We start from the raw sequence: 19,165 nt of genomic DNA on the forward strand, positions 1-19,165 counted from the left end.
CTTCGTTTCCGATATTCTATAACGAGTACGTTTTATGCAAGCAACAACTGCGTAAAAAACCATAAGAGGAAATACAAGCAACAGCACAGTAGTAAAGTAAAGTGTTATTTACACTACATTTAAAGATAAATTTAACAGTTAAATATTGAGTTTCGTATTAAAATGAATTGTGCGCGTTATCGTATACTTTTTTAAGATATAGAGCCTGTAGATCAGCAAGAGGATTCGGTATCCTGAATTATGCGCTTCTTCTTTCCTCCGTATAAAAATTTGTAGGAAGATCACGGTTTATCGGCTAGAAAAGGTATTTTAGCAATTCAAATCTTGTCCCTTTGCTCTTTGCACCGCCTCTGTGCCGCTCGTAATTCAACCATATACCGACAGTCGAGTGAAAACCAACCGTAGCGGATGAGACGATTCAGTAGCCGCAAGCCACAGAGATTGCTCAAAGGGTCGGCCTTTGAAAATAAATGAAATATACCCACTTCCAGATGTGACAAGGGTCTAGCGTTACTTCAGTGATTACGGCCGGAAATGAGCGGACTTGTACGCCTAATACTCAGTATGCCTCGAGGCTTATTTCCGCACAACTCGCGCCGCAACAACGAAAAGGTTCCATGCTCGCTCGCTACTCAATCAGGTTTCCGAGGCCCGAATCTAAATTAAAATTGTCTTTTATTTTTTTCGCCCACTTCCCTCAAGGCCCACGAAATTGCATAGTTTAGATAACTACGTGTCTCAGCTGCACGAATACTGAAATACGTCGTAAAGGTAATGGGATATCGAGAAGACATATAATATTTACGAAATTCTTAGTGATTTCTTTTACCAGCAGATACATGAAGAATATATGTAAAGAAGCGAAAAATAGAGAATATTAGAGAAGTATGAAAAAATCGGAAAATGTAAATTAAATTATATATTATATTATCTTACTACATATTATTCACTTATTTTTTTCGTCTTTTATTAGGTGTTGGAATTAATTCGTAGCGTTTTTTTAATGAAAGAATGTTATTTATTTCACATGAGCATTAAAAAATACATTAATGAAAGTACTTCCCATCACTTTCTACTACTTTTGACCATCTTTCGGGCAGTGAATGAATACCGCGTCGGAAGAACTGTTCATCTTTAGATGAAATCCAGGAATCGAACCATTTTGTACAATCTTCATAAGATGTGAACTTCTGCTCGCACAAGCTATGAGCTAATGATCGAAACAAGTGGTAGTCGCTAGGTGCAATATCAGGAGAATACGGCGGGTGCGGTAGCACTTCCCATTTAAGTGTTTCCAGGTATGTTTTTACCGGTTTTGCAACGTGTGGGCGAGCATTGTCGTGCAGCAAGATGACTTTATCGTGTCTTTCGAAGTATTCCGACCGTTTTTGCTTCAATGCATGGCTCAAGCGCATCAGTTGCCGTCGGTAGAGATCTCCAGTAACGGTTTCATGCGGTTTCAGCAGTTCGTAGTATATGACACCCTTCTGATCCCACCAAATACAGAGCAGGAGCTTTGAGCCATGGATATTGGGCTTTGCCATTGATGTTGATGGTTCGCCGGGCTTAACCCATGACTTTCTGCGCTTTGGATTGTCATAATGGATCCACTTTTCGTCACCGGTAACAATCCGATGCAAAAAACCTTTTCTTTTCTGCCGTTGAAGCAGCAGTTCGCACGTGAGAAAACGTCTCTCAATATCCCTTGGTTTCAATTCATATGGGACCCAATGTCCTTCCTTCTGAATCATGCCCAAACTTTTAAGACGTTTTCCTATTGTTGAGAAGTCAACTTCCAATGACGTAGATAATTCTTTAAGTGTTTGACATGAGTTTTCATTGAGCAGTGCCTGCAAATCGTTATCTTCAAATTTTTTCGGCTGACCAGGTCGCTCCTTGTCATCCAAGTCGAAATCACCAGCTTTAAAACGTGCAAACCACTTCCTACACGTTTGCTCAGCCAGAGCATGTTCACTATACACATCCACTAAAATACGATGAGCTTCAGCTGCACTTTTGTTCATATTAAAGTAATGAAGCAAAACTCCCCGCAAAAACACTTTATCTGGCACAAATTTTGACATATTCAATGAATTATACAGTATTGTTATTTATGATTTCAAGAAAGGTTATGTACGGCAAATGACGTCCTATGATAGATGTTTACAATGTATACAGAACTATAGGTAACAACGAAATAGTGTACTGCTTGTGCCATCTCTTGTAAAACGCTACGAATTAATTCCAACACCTAATATATTTACGTACAAAATAATTTTTATAAGGTTTTAGGAAAGATATGCAATTTATGCTTTATTATGCTTTTTAAATAAAAAATGTATGTTTGCTCGTTGTTAAAATTAATTTTTCTAATTTTTCTTGCAATGGTCAAAAACGGTGCAACGCAATTATTCAGATTAGAATTAGCAATTGTTGTAGCATTTTTGATTAGAAAATTTCAGAATTAATTTAAAATTTGAAATATTGAAAGCAGGAAAATTAATTTTGGCATAGTTTTTTACGAGTATTTATTGACATATTAAACGATATCAGTGTAACTGCAATTCGCTATTTTTGCATTAAACGATAACAACCAATTTTATATTTCGTGTGAAAATTGAAACAAATAATAGAACAGGAAAATGGAAACAGAAACGATATGAATTATACATTTTCAAACTATGCTTTGTTACCCCACCCCCCCCCTCCTCCTTTTTGTGCATAAGCAATAATAAAAAAATTATCATGAGTATTCAATAACAATGTAATATTAATAACGTATTAAGCATTATGTATGGACATTTTTATGAAAGTGAAAAATTAAAAGTTTTGAAAAGCGAGTGTAACGTTTAATACAAACAAATCGCGCAATCACACATTTTATTCTTATAATGTCAAAAATATGACGTATCACTAATGTTGATCAATTCATATGATATACAGGATAATTGAAAGAAATATGTTTTTTTAATTTTTTCCCAAAAAAAAAAATGAGGAAGCATACTACCGATATAAAGAGATAACGTAATCTTGTATTCTGTAGCTTTTATCTTTCATTAATATTACAAGACGAACAATACATGATGTCGGAAATGTCGTAGACAAGAAGCTTTTAATGTTAGAAGTTTCGTGTGTTGATAAAACACGTATTGGATAGGAAGGAGAGAAGGCCCCGAAGTGCTTCATGAAGACCGTGAAAAGAGACGGTGGGAAACTTTTCGGAAGTCCGGCGAATGGCGAGGAACGACGCTGTGCGTTAAACACTGACAATAGCGTTTTTTTTCCAGAGCCGTGTTCGTGCATTTAACAATGCTACAATCCATTCATGCACGCATACACTGTTCTCCATCCTCGCTGTTTCTCGCCATCGTCGTCGTTCTCCTGTTCACCATCACCCCTTCTATCCATCGACGTTTCTTTTTTCGCTTTCGCGCGTCTCCGTTCCTCTCAATCCTTCCAGTCATTTCCACTCGAACGTCGGGCCACCCTTTCGCACCCTTTCACCCCCTCCTCCCTCCCGCGACATATCCATCTACCAACAACAAGCGTCGTCTATCCCCGTCGCACGTCCTCGGAGCCACCGACAACCGGCACAATGCGCAATGCATTTTTGTGATTAAAATTTAGTAGACGCCGACTCTGTTTTGAAGTATGCGTACGTATGTATGTATTTGTTTGAGCGTGGGTGGAGGATTCCCGTAGCATCAGAACGTCGAGACCTTCGACGATGCTTCTCTGGAAATCGTCTGACGCATCGGAGAGATTTGAAGATAATTTTTATAAGCGACGTCACTTCACCAGTCACAGTTTTATAAGAAATTGAATTCTTTTAACTGAAAAATCACTCATTGTTAACTGTTGCTAATCATGAAAATTTATTTTTTAATTAATAAAGTATCTATCATATATTTATTATTAAGCTTTGCAATTTTATAGAACATTGCAAAATCAATAAATATCATGATACTTATACTGAAAAAACATTTTGATTCAACAACCCAAAAAATGACATTTTGATAAGATTAAACAGAATTTCTGATTATGATGATCAGAAATTCTGTTTGGTTTCATTAAAATACCATTTTTGCGATAGACCGTTTTATTTGTTAAATTAAAACATTTTGTTCTCAGTGTACAAGATTCCTACTGTTAAAATATCTCAATGTTTTCGAGAAAAATAGACACAATTGTAAATAAACAATGCTGGAAAAGGTATCCCTTTGCTGTCCGAGCTTACGGGAACGAGCATTTCGAGCGACGTACATGCATCACATCTCACAATCTCCATTTAGAAGAATCCTCACCATCTCCGATGGCATCAATCTTTGCTCTTAGCCGCCGTTAACTTCCGGGTTCCGTAAACATTCTACGGTCCCACCACGGTCAAAATAAAAGTTGAGAAAGAAGGAAAGCACGGAGCTTTGCCGCGAGACGTGCTTGCACCGTGGCGGAAGACTGCCGCTGCGATGTTGACGGCGGCCAACGGCAAGGAGGATGAGAGTCCGAAAAGGAATAAGACGCGGGGAAAAGACGACGAAGGGATTGTGGAGTGTAGAAGGCTGGTTGGGCAAGCGGAGATTAAGGCGGCAGCTCTTAAGCCTGACGCCGAAATCCTAACGTCGAGGCTTTCGTCGAGTCTGAAAAGGGACGAAATACCAACCATCCACTACGCCACGCCACTCGTGGACCAGTCTGCTGCGCATTACTCGTCGACCTTTGCCTCTTAGCGTCTATCCTACCGTCATTCCGTTTTATTCTTCGCCCTCGCCTCGTTGCGGTACTGAAACTACGTGAAATACTTGCCCTATCGAAGCCAACAGTTCTCAACCTAAAACCATTCTCTATTTGTATTAAAAACTGTTTCTATTATTTTATGTATAGTTCATCTGGAAAACTTCTTTTTTACAATCTTTCTTAGCAATATATTATCCCTTTTACTTTGTTTTACTTTTTATTTATACATGCTTTTTATCTATAATACATTGCAATTACGAGTAATGTACAGTGAACGAGTAATGAAGTATATTATTATAATTTTCGATTTTATCAGCATTAATTAATTTTTTACAAATAATTGCTCAATGATTACAGTCACGTTCAATCGAATGAATCGAGTTTTTGCTGATTAATAAAATATTTATGTTTTTACATAAAGCCTTTAGTACATTTAAAATATTGAAATGAAAGCCCATATATTTATAACCACATTTGTAAGTTATCTTATAAAAAAAAAAATACATATATTATCGGAAACATGCAAAAAATATGAAAAGAAGAAATGTAAGAGGAACGTGCATTAACAGTGTACGAAATAATAGCCTCTCAGGATTTCTGTCCCCCCTCGATAAGCGATGCGTTTTTAACGAGCAAGTCTATCTTCCGACGCTTTTAGCCGTATCCGATCGATCGAAAACAATAAGTACGTGATTTCGCTCTTTGCTATCTAACCGAGGTCCTCGATCGAGCATGAATCCGGGGAACCGTCTGGTGCGAGAAGATCATGATTGCCGTACCCGCCTGGCTTTTCGCGGATTACATTTCGTCGATGGCGAGCTGGCGCGTCGGTGGGAAGGGAAAGCGAGTAAATGAAGTATATGTAAATAATGAGGGTGAGGAAATGAATACGTCGGGGTGCTGCTCTGCCTCCGCTAATGGCGGGTGCAACGCCCGTTGGAGGGACCACCCGAAAATAATTCCGTCCTCTATCACGCCGGCAGTGTAGAAACGATGGAGTGCCCCACGGGCCGCTCAATTATCGTAAAACCGCCATCTACTTCGCGCCTCGGATTTCAAGCGCGTGAGAAGCGTCGCCGTTCGTATGCGAAATCGATATGCGTCTCTACGAGAGATGGTTCATTTCCGGCGAATGGCTCACGGATGCCATTCCGCCATGAAAACAGATCGGGTAGCCACCGAGCACACGACGTGACGGGGTGAATACTTTATTTTATCGAATACTTCGCGCTTGAAGATCCTTGTACTCCTGTATTTAATCTGGAAGGACATTAAAAGCGGTACTCTCGAGATGAGTATAATTTCCATCGGGAAATATACTGTGAAATTATTACACGACATTTCGTTTGCAATTACATCGGTAGGCAACCGTCGATGAACTTCCTCGGCTCGAGGAATGAAAAGCGTGCCCATGACGACGTACTGGTTGAACAAAATGAGATGTAAAAGAGCAGAGTCCACAAAAGAAAAAGAAGAAGGCGAGTCATCGAGAAATGGAGAAAAGTAGAAAGAGAAAGAAGACTGAAAAAAAAGGTATAGATGGATAAATAGACCGATATAAAAAGAAGTAAAGAGAGTAAAGAGAGTAAAGCTCGTCTTGCAGTACGCGGTTAAACTCGAGCACGTCGGCGGGGTGAGGGAAGGGCTTCTTGACTTTTCAATTTTCTTCCACTCTTCTATCTCAGCTCGACCGTTTCTTCCCTTGCTCTACTGCTACTTCCTTCATTCTCCTCCCAACCGTCTCTTCATCCTCTCGCTCGTTCTCATCCCGCACAACCTCGTCGAAGCGATCGCGAGCGAGTCAATAGGGATTGCCTTCGCCCGGAGTAAAATAATTTTCCGGAAAGTTGTGCCGCGCTCGGCAATGTTAACACTCTGAAAGTGGGTTTGCCTACTTCAAAGGAAATATGAGAACCGACGGACGCGCTTGATTTTTCGATCCGCTCCCTCACTTCTTAACGACTAGCGGCTTCGCGAGGCTTTATCTTCTTGAGCGAGGCGGATCACGCGCGCATCGCTGACCACTTTGAATTCCGACAGTACGGGTGAGGAGAGAAAGAAGAGTCGATACGAAAGTTAACCGAAGGAATTGCCAACTCTTTGCCGCGAGCGGAAGTGAGCGATAGATAAATAGGGCAGAAGTATATTTTATTCTCCCGAGTTCCCTTCCGATCTCTTTCGCTCGATTTTCCTGTGATCTCTGAAAAACGAGTCTCGAAAAGTGCAACGAAGAATTCAGAACATTATCGACCCGTCAACTCTGAGCAGCTTACTTGTCAGTACAGCGTAATCCTTTCTGCAAGTGAGATAATATTTCACGTAGAAAAGTTCGTTTCTATGCTGACTGTGCTACAAAAGTGCAGTCATTTTTCGATTCGTTCATTTTCCGAGTAATACAGAATAGCACGAACGATATTCCGCGGAAAATTTTAGCACGGAAATATGCGATAGCAGTCACACTGAATTACGGAATGCATTGCGTAAATGCTCATCCGGGACGCATTAGCATTCATTCATTTATTTACTTTTTGTCTTTTTCTCTACGCGATTTTTTTCATTCCGCTTTATGCGACGGTTAATGAAGATCTATTTTAACAAAAACTTGATAAACGATAAGGCGTATATATATATATATAAATGTGTGTGTATGTGTCATAATAACGCAACGGCGTCGTTTGTCATGCTGAAAAAGTGTCTCTATTATCCGTAAAATTTTCTCGGTTAAAGGAACGGTGTTCCTCAAATAGCAATGTGTGTCGTGTAGTCTCACGGAAAATCTATGATGGGGAGGAGACGAAACATAATTACAGTGCGCGCCTTGTTATCGAGCTACTGAGGGGGCGGTCGTTGCTGGGTTGTTCGTCGGATGTCCGTCCAAAGCGTCGACTCGAACCGGGTAGCTAATGTTGTATACCACTGTCTCGTTAGAATGAAATGATTCTGCCAGAACGGTAACACGATAGAATGGTAGCACGGAGAATTTACACTTTTACCATGGCACAGGTACTTAGCTTGCGCGGAAGAACCTGTGCGCCATTTTTTGCCGTTTCAGAAGAAATCTTGTTGTCCCTTGTAAAATCCGGTTAATCGCTGAAACCCGGCGCTCGTTAAAGATGGCGTGGACCACCGGTGCAATTATGTTTTCCGCGGTAATTCGCTGTTATCCAATTATATGGCATGGCGCCGGACATACATTTTTTTCCAAAAAATTGAAGAATTAGGACATGGCGAAGAATCATAGAATAATCAAAAGGAATTGCGTTCTCGTTATATCATGAGCATTTCTAGGCGAAGGTTTGGGAATTCAATCTGCTCCTCGAAATTTATTCATTTTTTTCTTTTTTAATTATAAAAAATATGGATAAATACGTATTATTTGTTAATAACTTGTGCTAAAAAAGATTTATCATAATAAGAAAAAAACGTAAGCTGCTTGAAATCATATTATCGAAGCACAAACATAGTGATTGCAAAGATTCGTTTTGATGAGATATCAAAACGAATCGGGATAGGAGCCAACCACAAGAACATTTCTACAGACATTTCGCCAAGCAGCTTGGCAAAATGAACGCTTTAATCACTCCTCAATTATCCGTTCATGGATGAAATTTTAATTTACGATGCGATAAAGTTCCAAAGAGTCGTGCCCGCGCGTGCAAAATTCGTTCGCTTTATGCGCTCTCAATTTGAAAGTTTCAGTTTGACCGTTAAGCCCCTCGGAGGGAAATGACGGGCAGAAGCCCGGAAAAGGAGAAAGAGGAAGTGGAAGGAAGAGGCCTGGAACGGCGGAGGAAAGTGTTGGAACGGGGGGAAGGGGGGGAGGTGGAACATCGTATTAAATCGGAAGATTGGAATTCTAATTAATACTCGCGGATTATCGATAAAAGGGGGCGAGAGAAACGGGTACGTAAAGGGATGAGAAAAGGAGAGGGGCGGTTAGCGGAACGATGACTCGTTCCGTTCGTTTCATCCTTCGCGCGTCTTCGACACTCACCTTAATGTCTTCTCTAACTCTCCCCGAGGTAGAACCTTCGGAATAGATTATATCGTAATGAAAATCTTGACGTTTGACGTTTTGCAATTGATGACTCTATTCCTATCGATTCATTGAATATCTGGCGCACTACGATCCGACGTATTACGTATCACACGCGTTTACAGATTTGAATGTAAAATAGATTTTAAGTCGATTTATAATTTGTGATAACATTAAAGGAAGTATTAGGGTGTCAGATATATAGTTATACATAATTGAACTCTTTTTATATATACATATAATCGATATATATGATGGATTTCATAAACTGAAAGAAAAGATTGAATGAATATGGCACAGCATTTTTAATTGATTGCAGCAATCAATTTTTGATTGTATTAGATTATCGAAATCTTATACTGACGGATAGGCTAGCGCAACAAAAATTAGCTGCTGCAACCAAAGATTAGTTGCTGCAGCCAATTAAAAATGCTATGCCATATTTTACCATCTAATTTGCTACAGCAGCCAATCTTTTTTTTCAGTGTAGATATTTCCTGTAAAAATGCAATAGGGATTTTTTCAAAAATCTTTACATACAGCATAGAGAATGAAAACAGATATGCCTTTTTGAATATAATTCTACAATCAGAATCTCTCTCTCTCTCTCTCTCTCTCTCTCTCTCTCTTATTATTACAAGAAGTGAAATCCGATGTATTATAAGAACTTATTGTTAGAAACTAGCTACGTGTACATAAAAAGAGTTATATTACTAAAAATAACTTCCATAGCAAGTTTTTTTTATAATATCGTGTTTAGGTTTCATTTCATACAGCTAATAAAAGCTGGCGTTTTACTTTCACTCCATTAATTTTCGTATATAACGAAGTTATGCTCGAAGTTTGATATTATTCCACTAATAGCGAACATCGCTGAAATACATGACATGTCATATCAAGACATGACATATCATGACATATCATGTTATATTCATGGAATCGTGTATCTTCCAAGATTAATTTTGGGAGTGAAGCAAAGGAAGAGCTATATTGGCTACGATTTTTAGAGAATGGGTGTTATTCGGTACTTTTTTTTTTTAATAATTATATCTTAGTAATTGCAACGGCTCTGCGTCGCCTCCGAATCTTTGCTGCAATTGTAGCTGCTACTATACGAGTATATTCATTTACATATTCGATGTATTCTCATTTTCGTAATCCATTTTTATTAAAAATAGAATATATAAAATTACGAACACAATTCTATTTTGAAATCTGCCACAAATTATAGATGTAAAGTGTAAAGTGAGCTTTTTAGTGATTCAATTAAATTGTCGATTGTCATAAAAAAAAAGATATAATACGCCTATTATATTCGGACTTTTATTTGCCTTTATTTGAATACAGGTTAGATTTTATTTTAGTTACTTATATACGTATAATACGTATAATTTTAATACGGAATATTCTGTATATTTTTTCATGCAATTTACTCTACTAATACTACACAATGTAATGTCGAGCGCGTCGTGAATTCTTTTAGCGGAATGAAGCCGCATATCTGGCAACATTTGCGATATAATTTTGCGACGGCTATCGAATTGTTGAAATGTATGTCGTATGTCACATATCCCAGAGGATTAGTCATGCGCATGCGTTTTTCGTTCGCGTTTTCTATCTTTACATTGTATTCTATTTCACCGTGAGTCGCGTTCTAAAAAACGTAAATTATTATGACGAATTATGTGAAATAAAATCGCTAAAGTGTCCTGTTGATTAATAACTCGACGAACCGATTTTATTAAGACAACAATTGTGCACAATCGTAAAAAACGATCTCCATAGCTGTTTTGTCACTCGCTTGCTCAGTATTATCAATAAAGAGTATTTTTTATATCGTGTACATCTTACATTCTTATACATAGCAAGAGAGATATCTTCTTTATTTTGCCATCTCACCATCGAGAAATTAAACGTGTAGCGCACTTTGTCGCAAAGTCTGCGTGAAACCTGTCGGCGCCTTTTGCGAAATTGGAACGGGCGCGCGCGGAAGATGAACCGCTTCTTCGCGTCGGGCATAATTCCCACGTAATTCACTCACAGCCGCGAAGGGAATATTTACAAATGGGATTTAAATCCGGGAGAGACGACCGCGATGGTAGCCGTGGAATATCGTTTGCTGGCACCTAGCGGAGAGACGACAGCGGTGGTGGCGGCAGCGGCGGATGTGGAGGATGGATGGAGGCCGCTTAAAGTGTAAATAGGAGGCGATTCGCGCCAGACAAAGCGTTCCCGTTTCACGATCCTCCCTACGCCCACCAACTCCTCGCTCCTCTCTATTCCGCCTCCACTTCCTCCTCGCGGCCATAAAAGGGACACAGCCCTTCCATGGTTACAACGAGCCGAGAGTCGAATCAAGAGTCGGCGGAAGTGGAATCCTGAAATATTAATGTGACACCAACCTTCGTACGTCGATCTCTATCCTCGACTTTCTTCTATCTACTTCCTGTTGTCTACTTCTTTCCTGGAATCATATACTACTGTACCGACCTGGTCCAATTCAGGAAAACAGGGCGAATGTGTATACACACATTTTTTATACGCGAAGATGTTTTTTCGAGAATATCAGTTTACTTGATTAGAAGTTGATCTTTAATGTAACATCGTCAATATTAAAAACTATCGTACAGAAATACAACGCTTGTCTCTAACACTTTATATTTTTACTTATGGTATTTTTCAAATGTTTTTTTTACTTTAAATTGTGCATATATGAAATATGCGAATTATCTGCCAAGAGAAAACAGATTTAATATTTAATATATTGCATGTATGCTAAAAAAAAATTAATATTTATGTAGTAAAAACAAAATCTATCGCCATGTTACGATTGTAACAATGTATATCTGATTATTTCGAAAAGTTACCTCATTTATTCAGATAACACATTCTGTCATTTATTATTATTTGCAATATATGAGATAATTCTGTGCTTTTGTCAGGCTTCATTAATAAATAGCTCAATAATTAATCTAAATGCGTTCCACATTTCCAATATGAATTGATCTTATGACGATTGCATTTAAAAATTTACAATCGTTTATTAATTTATCAACTAATGAGAAAATTATAACGCATTTTACACAAATCTACTTGAGCACATGCAAACAGTTTTTGACATTGCAATATAACAATAAAGTGTGTTTATTATTCAGCTATTGCTGATTATAGCAAGCTCTTAAAAAATTTGAGGTCAACAATGAATTTTTGACAACTATCGTTATGGAAATCTTTTACAGATTTAGCTAATACGAAATCATATTATATATCTTAATGAAATCATATTATTTTACGTTACATGTGAAAATAATGAATATGCTTATATACACAAACATTTTCATTTGTAGAATTTTTTCGATAACTTCTAATTATTTTGACATTGTGTGTTACAGGAGGGCGAGAGAGGGTATTTGGAAGGGCTTGCCTCAAGATATGCAGATCTCTTCAGGACGCATTACGGGGATGTTCTTGAGCCGCTCGAGGAACTACGCCGGCGAGAAACAAACGCTTCCGCACGAATGCCCAACACCCAGCTCACCACCAGTCATTCACAGCCCATTTACGTGCCCGGAAAATACTCGGTGAGCAAATCCCTCATATTCGCTTTTATTTGCCCCTTCCCGCGACGTTCTCTTCTTTTATTGCTTCCGCGGCTAGCATAATGCGGTTATAGGGTGACATATAGTAGCTTGTCTATCGCCGCGATTTCTTCTTATTACTCTACTCCCCTGACACTTGGCCAAATTGCTTTTGAAGGGACAGAACTCGCAAGAAGAACACGTTCTATTGATTCGATACGAGCATTTGTCTCTTTTTTCTGATGGGCGGGAACAATTTTATCACGAAGAAAATTGTCAGACGCAGGCAATCGCGTATTTATCAAGCAATCGATGAAATATGAACGTATTCATAAGACTAAAATTATATTTCAACAATCTTTGTAACGATATATGTACATAAATATGTATCTAAGATAATAAATAATTTTGTGGTAATTGGTAACAAATAGTAGTGCCTAAGCCTTATAATGAGAAATTGTTATACGAAATATAATTGTGTTGATTTAGTTAATATTTTTTTAATATGCTGATTTGTATCTCTATCTTTTATATATGTTTCAACGATATGTTTAGCAAAAGAGAGACTTGACGGGAAATCCTTCACGGAAGGAAGTTCAAACACTTTGCGTTTGTGGGCTCGTGGCTCTTCCATGAGTAACTTTCCAAAGTGCTTTAAGGCGATTAACCATGTAGACCCTATCGATCCCAGCTTAAATCGGTTATTGTTCGTTACTCAGTCTTTCTCCCCGCGGCTAATCGAGTTTTCAAACGCAAGCAATCGATTGACTATTAAGGTCAGATTGCTTCGAAGATCGATGATGTGTCGATTGGGAAAATTAATATAAAAGTCATTCTTTTCAGAATATCACGTTTTGATTAAGCACGAAAACGATTGGTCATTACAATTTTTTAATGTTTTTTAAATTAGATACAACAACGATCTCATGAATATTTAAAATAGAAAAAGTTAACTTTGCAAAAATGGATACATGACACAATGAATAGATTTGTAAATATTATATAATTATGTTATACACTTCTCTTTATAAATATTTTTAGCGTAATTATAATACAAAATTTTAGTGTAATTATAATACAAAATTTTATGTCAACTCTACTTTATCAAAAATTTAATTAAGTTATCTTTTTAATTTGAATTTATTACATCACAAGTATTTTAGTAGGCCTTAAATTAAAAATTCTAATATAATATAATTATTTGCTTGGAACTTCACAATCTTGTAATCGACAATAATAATTACTTTTTACAATTTGAAATTGGAGATTTATAGATTTATAATTAAATGGAAGCCATTCTACATAATTAGATCTTTAGATTTGTCGTTTCTTTTTCAACATCGATTAGACTGATTTTCACGTCCGATTATGTCATCTTTTTCCTCATAAAATTCTGCAGCACAACACTACTTTTGTATAACGAATTCTTAATACCGTCCCTATCTTCTTCCGTTTACAACATAAGTAGTAGCCAGTACTGCTTCGCAAGCAAAACCCCACCGCCTCTATAGATAGAGGAAAAGAACGAACGATCTCCATTTTTGTGCAGCCCTCGAGCTGCCTCAGCGACAAGGAGGAGGACGAAATCTATGGCTTCGGATACGGGGTCTTCAGCCGGCAGATGCTCCAACATCGACAGCAGAAACTCGCACTCGCAACACAAAACACAACTACCGCCATGACACCGGGTGGACCTCAGGCAACCTATCAAAGGTAACAAGACCGTCTAATATGTGTATGCGTGTTTTATATACGTTTTATATACACGTATATCAACGACTTATCCGTAAATATATGGTCTCAAGTGAATGGTAATATGTAAATTATGTTAAAAGCAATTCTGCTCATTAGCGTGTAAAGCGTAAAATAACAATGAACGAACACGATTGCAAGAAAAATAATGCAATGTTTATATGGAGGTATGTCACTCAGTAAAATAAATTAAAGTTAATTAGAGAGAAGATTTGCATTTTAAAATTCTAAAATGAAGATTGTGATATTTGATTCTCCATCTAATTATTCTAATTGTTCTATTATTTATTAGATATACATAATATAATAATCGTAATATTATTACATATTAATCACTTATTCTAAATACATAATTTAGTTTCTCGTTATCAAATGTTCTAATTAATTGTAAATGAGAGATATACGATTACTACAAAATTGTAATAGTTGCTATTTCACTTGAATGCTAGACTTGTTACGATAAAAGCAACCCAGCGCGGCGCAATCGATCACACTCTCAAATCGCGATCAGTAACATTCGACATCGAACACATTCATCGAATAGAGCAAATTCGAGAAAGCTTGAAATAGTAGGACGATTTTATTTAACTGGATTCAATCTGGATAGTCAGATAACACCAGAGTAGGATGAGAGAATAATGAAATATTAATGCTAATGGTTTATCCAGTTGGTTCGATATTTTGGGCGTGCCGATTAATTAATCTACCTTGAAACGAATGCAAAATGATTATCACGAATGTATTCTCGTTGCCGAATTTCCATGTTCATGAAGCGCAGTATTTTTGTGACGCGCTCAATATTCGTTTTGTACAAAGAAATATGACATATACGGATATATCAGATTCAAAACACGGTCAATCTAAAATTGGGTTGTCAATGCGAAATAAATACTTCTCTCCTGAAGAGCCTATTCTTTTTTTATTTTATACGTTTAATTTTAAATTTTTTAATGTTAGGATTTTAGTTTTTTAAATTTTCGTATCAATTTACGATGATCTTAACTCTCGTATCAAAAATCCAAAGAGAACATATTAATTTTCCAGACATCGGAAATCCATTATATTTTATGATATTTCAATTTTTATGCATCTCTGCATAGTACAAACGCAACTCGGCTTTCCGGACCATTCATACAACACGCCACGCGCGCCGTACTCTGCCGCAGTCGCGCAGTCTGTTTATTATCCGTAATTACCCATTGCTAACTGCTCTAACTGATCCGAAATACCATCTGCGTGCAGTCTCGTACCGGCTGCTTGATATTTAATGGCTAATTAACCGGCGAACCGAGCCACTGAACGCGCTTGGCCCGACATGCTCATGCACTTGCTCAACGGTGCTGCGCCACATCGTTTGCGAGGAAGAGAAACTGAAAGACGATGAGGGTGAAAAGGAAAGAGGAGAGAGTACCGAGATATTAGAGAGAGAGAGAGAGAACGCATATCGCATTATTAAATTCCATTATCGCACCATGGCCATCGACTATTTTCGTACGCGCGAATAACCACGGCACCGAACTCATAAAATTGCTCTCTCCTCTCATTGTCGCGATAAGCACGCTCGTTTTTGCGAATGAATACACCTCCACGGACCGTACTCGCATCCTCGGTACTATGACTCGGCTTCATAATGATACAACGCGATCTAATACTATTGAAATCTCTCATGAGAAAACCGCCGTAGTTAGAAGTTACCGTAAAATCAAACGGATCACTAATAATGATATTCACAGAACTGCTATAAATGATTTTCGAGATTATATAGTATAAAAAAAGCATTTTTTTTTACAAATTACAAGACTTTCTAATGTTTTAAAATGTTGAATATCAATTTAACACAAAATATTAAAATAATCACGTTATGTTAAATTAACACTTAAATATATTGAGAAATTTAACACAATCAGTTAACAAGAACATGAATGGACCGTTTCCAATATTAATATATAATGTTTTTTACTGTGTACACATAAAAGTTTAAAAATTTTATAAAGTCAAACATCTACCATTGTACAAAGTTTGACATACCAATTAATTATTATCCAATCTAGGTGTAGTACTAATTTGCGGCGACTATAAAATTAATTGCTTGGAAATAACGATCAATTCGACGAAGCTTTTTGCGAATTTAATTGGAGTTCTGTCGCTGTAAATAACAGGAATCGAAAATAGCATTTTTCAAGTGCCAAGTGCTCGTCTATTATTCTCTTAAATTAGAAAGGTCTGGAGATGCGGACTTAAAATAGAAAATAATAAAACAAAAACAGTTTCACAATTATAGAAATCAAACAATTAAACAAAAATTTCAAAATTCAGTATAAGGTATTAAGGAAATTAAAAATATACTTAACATAATATTATATTTCTATATTACAGAATACAAGTGATTAAATCATTTGTATTTAGTTTTATATGGTCGTTAGTTGCTCTCTTTATCACGTGACATTTACAACCTAAATTATTAATGTAGTACTATATAATATATTAATGTAGTCAATATGAAAATGATTGAATAACGATGATCAACGACATAATAAAAATCAACTTGGTATTACGTCTTTATTGCGTATTCATTGAGAAATTATGTGGTTGAAAAAATTTCTACGCCCCGAAGAACATTAGCCAGAAATTTTTAATAGGCTCATAAATTTGATCGCAACACTCAGCAAGTTACAACGAACCAAGTAGAGTCTTCGTTACTCACATACGCAAAAATAATTACCGACTTCATGGTAATTTATCGCGATGCTATAAAGTATGTATGTACTGCGTTGTATCGTAACAAGACAGGCCGCAAAGAAATTGAACAGCCGACGAGGCATCGTCTTTCACGCTTAACGTTTCAACCAAAGACTTTCATGTGATAGACGTAACAATTTCTAATAAATTCACCGAAGCTGCGATAATGATATTCCTGTTGGAATGACGAATTGATCAGCGAGTTGTCTACCTTTAGATTTACTTACTGCATCTAGAATATGCTAACAAAATAAATTTTTTTCTTAAACAATGAATTTTTTTATTTATTTACGATGCTTTAAAGATGTTTATTAACATCAGTAATATTAAATTGCTTGTCAATTTAATTTGTGATATTACATATTCCAGCTTCAGTCTAAGGCCGGTATTCATTATATGTATAGATATTATATTCAAAATCGTCTTAAGTACAGTCTTAAGATGTTATAAACCAATCAGAGGGCTATATTAGCATCTCAAGACGTTACTTAAGACTGTCTTAAAATAAGAATCGATTATGAATACCAGCTTAAGATTGTTTCAAGACCGACAAATAATTGGCACAGAAAATTGTAAAAATTCATGCAAATATCAGGCATCAAGATCCATCCTGACTATATTTCATTTATTCGTATTAATGAATTTTTATAAAAGACTTAAAATAAATATTTACAATCAATATCGAAAAAATAAATATTAAAACAAAATATAATCTAAAGAAAAATTTTGAAGCAGAAAAATACTCTGCAACCGACTATGCACGCAACCGTCTCTCAAACGAGAGAATTCATCTGCTGTTGGAACACGCGTTGAAGCGACTAGACGATGATCGTGGAATTCATTAGCAACGCGTAGATGGATATCGCGTCCGATTGACGAATGGATCGCTTGCATTAATTATACGCGGTTGCGCACACGACTGACGAACCGCTGACCGTTTGTCACGCGGTCGATGATGCGTTTAACGATCACTCGGCGATGATGCAACCGACCAGCCCGATCGACCAGTCACGTCTTTTCACCAGAGAATATTTGCCCGCGTGAATGCAACGTCATTATCATAATGCAGTAAACCAGTCCGGTTCTTTTTCGGACGCGTGCGTCTTATTTCATTTCTCGTGGGATTCATCTGCCGATTCATGCATGTCAGCCGCATATCGTGATAAAAATATTATCTTTTTTATTTAGACTTTTCACTCGCATGTTTATTCAAACTTTTTCACAATTTTTTTCTATATACAGGGTGGTATAGTTATAAATACTCTAAAAGATTTTAAGGGATGATTCTTCACACTAAATCAAGACGAAAGCTTTATTTAAGAAATTTTTATCGCATAAAAATCACTTAAGAAAACAATATTTTAATAAAGGAAAGAAAGGAATTAGAGAATACTATTTTCATAAGACTTTTATTTTTTAAAGTAATGATTATTAGTTATTTTTTTACTCAGTTTTAATTTGGATTTTAATTTATTTGTTACACATGTAATTTTTAAGTAATGCTCCTTTTTCTATAATTTAGATAAAAGGAGAGTTATTTAAAATTTAGAGAAAAAATAATTATATATTTTTTCTAAAATAATTACATATATTCTTTAAAGATCTTAGCAAAAATAAATGTGTATAAAATTTAAATAATACTTTAAAATTTTATACAAATTTATTTTTACTAAGAAAATAATTACTATATGAACACATGCAGTTTGCTGAAAAATAATCATATAATTATGAAAATATAATTTTTGTAAGCATTGAATTTTGAACCCATTATTTAATTATAGATATAAGATAATTATGTATTATCTAAAATAATTATACGTTTTTTTATAAAATATATAATTCTGAAATAATTCTAAAATAATTATATATATATATTCTCTAAAGATCTTAGCAAAAATAAATTTGTATAAAATTTAAATAATACTTTAAACTTTTTTTTTACTAAAATCTTTAGAGAATATATATAATTATTTTAGAACTTTATATTTTAGAATTATTTTAGAATTATATATTTTATAAAAAAATGTACAATTATTTTAGATAATATATAATTATCTTAGATCATAATAATAATGGTTCAAAATTGCAATGCTTACACAATTAGATTTTCATAATTGTTGATTATTTTGCATCAATGGCTGCGTCATCTAGCAATTATTTTTAAGCAAAAATAAATTTGTATAACATTTGAAATAACTTTAAAATTTTATACAAATTTATTTTTAACAAATTGCAAATCGTTTAAGACTATGATTAGTTATTGTTAGAATTTTATATTTTAGAATATTTTAGATTTTTATTTTATAAAAAATGTTAATTTTTTTCG

At 35.9% G+C, this 19,165-nt stretch overlaps 1 protein-coding gene and 1 long non-coding RNA gene across 7 annotated transcripts in view; one reads left to right on the forward strand and one right to left on the reverse strand.

Moving 5' to 3' along the window:
* Positions 1-19,165, forward strand: part of LOC105150439 (uncharacterized) — a 364,524-nt gene that overhangs the window by 253,778 nt on the left and 91,581 nt on the right. For all 6 annotated transcript variants that reach the window (XM_087410153.1, XM_087410155.1, XM_087410154.1 and 3 more), the window contains exons 2-3: positions 12,163-12,351; positions 13,898-14,061. In XM_087410153.1, the coding sequence (XP_087266279.1) occupies positions 12,163-12,351; positions 13,898-14,061 (353 nt within the window). The remainder of the gene's footprint in view (positions 1-12,162; positions 12,352-13,897; positions 14,062-19,165) is intronic.
* LOC147908248 (uncharacterized) overlaps positions 1-19,165 on the reverse strand; it is a 36,255-nt gene that overhangs the window by 12,519 nt on the left and 4,571 nt on the right. The gene's annotated exons all lie outside the window — the stretch shown is intronic.

This window comes from Acromyrmex echinatior, chromosome 10 (assembly GCF_024713525.1).
Source record: "Acromyrmex echinatior isolate Ae372 chromosome 10, ASM2471352v2, whole genome shotgun sequence".
NCBI lineage: Eukaryota > Metazoa > Arthropoda > Insecta > Hymenoptera > Formicidae > Acromyrmex > Acromyrmex echinatior.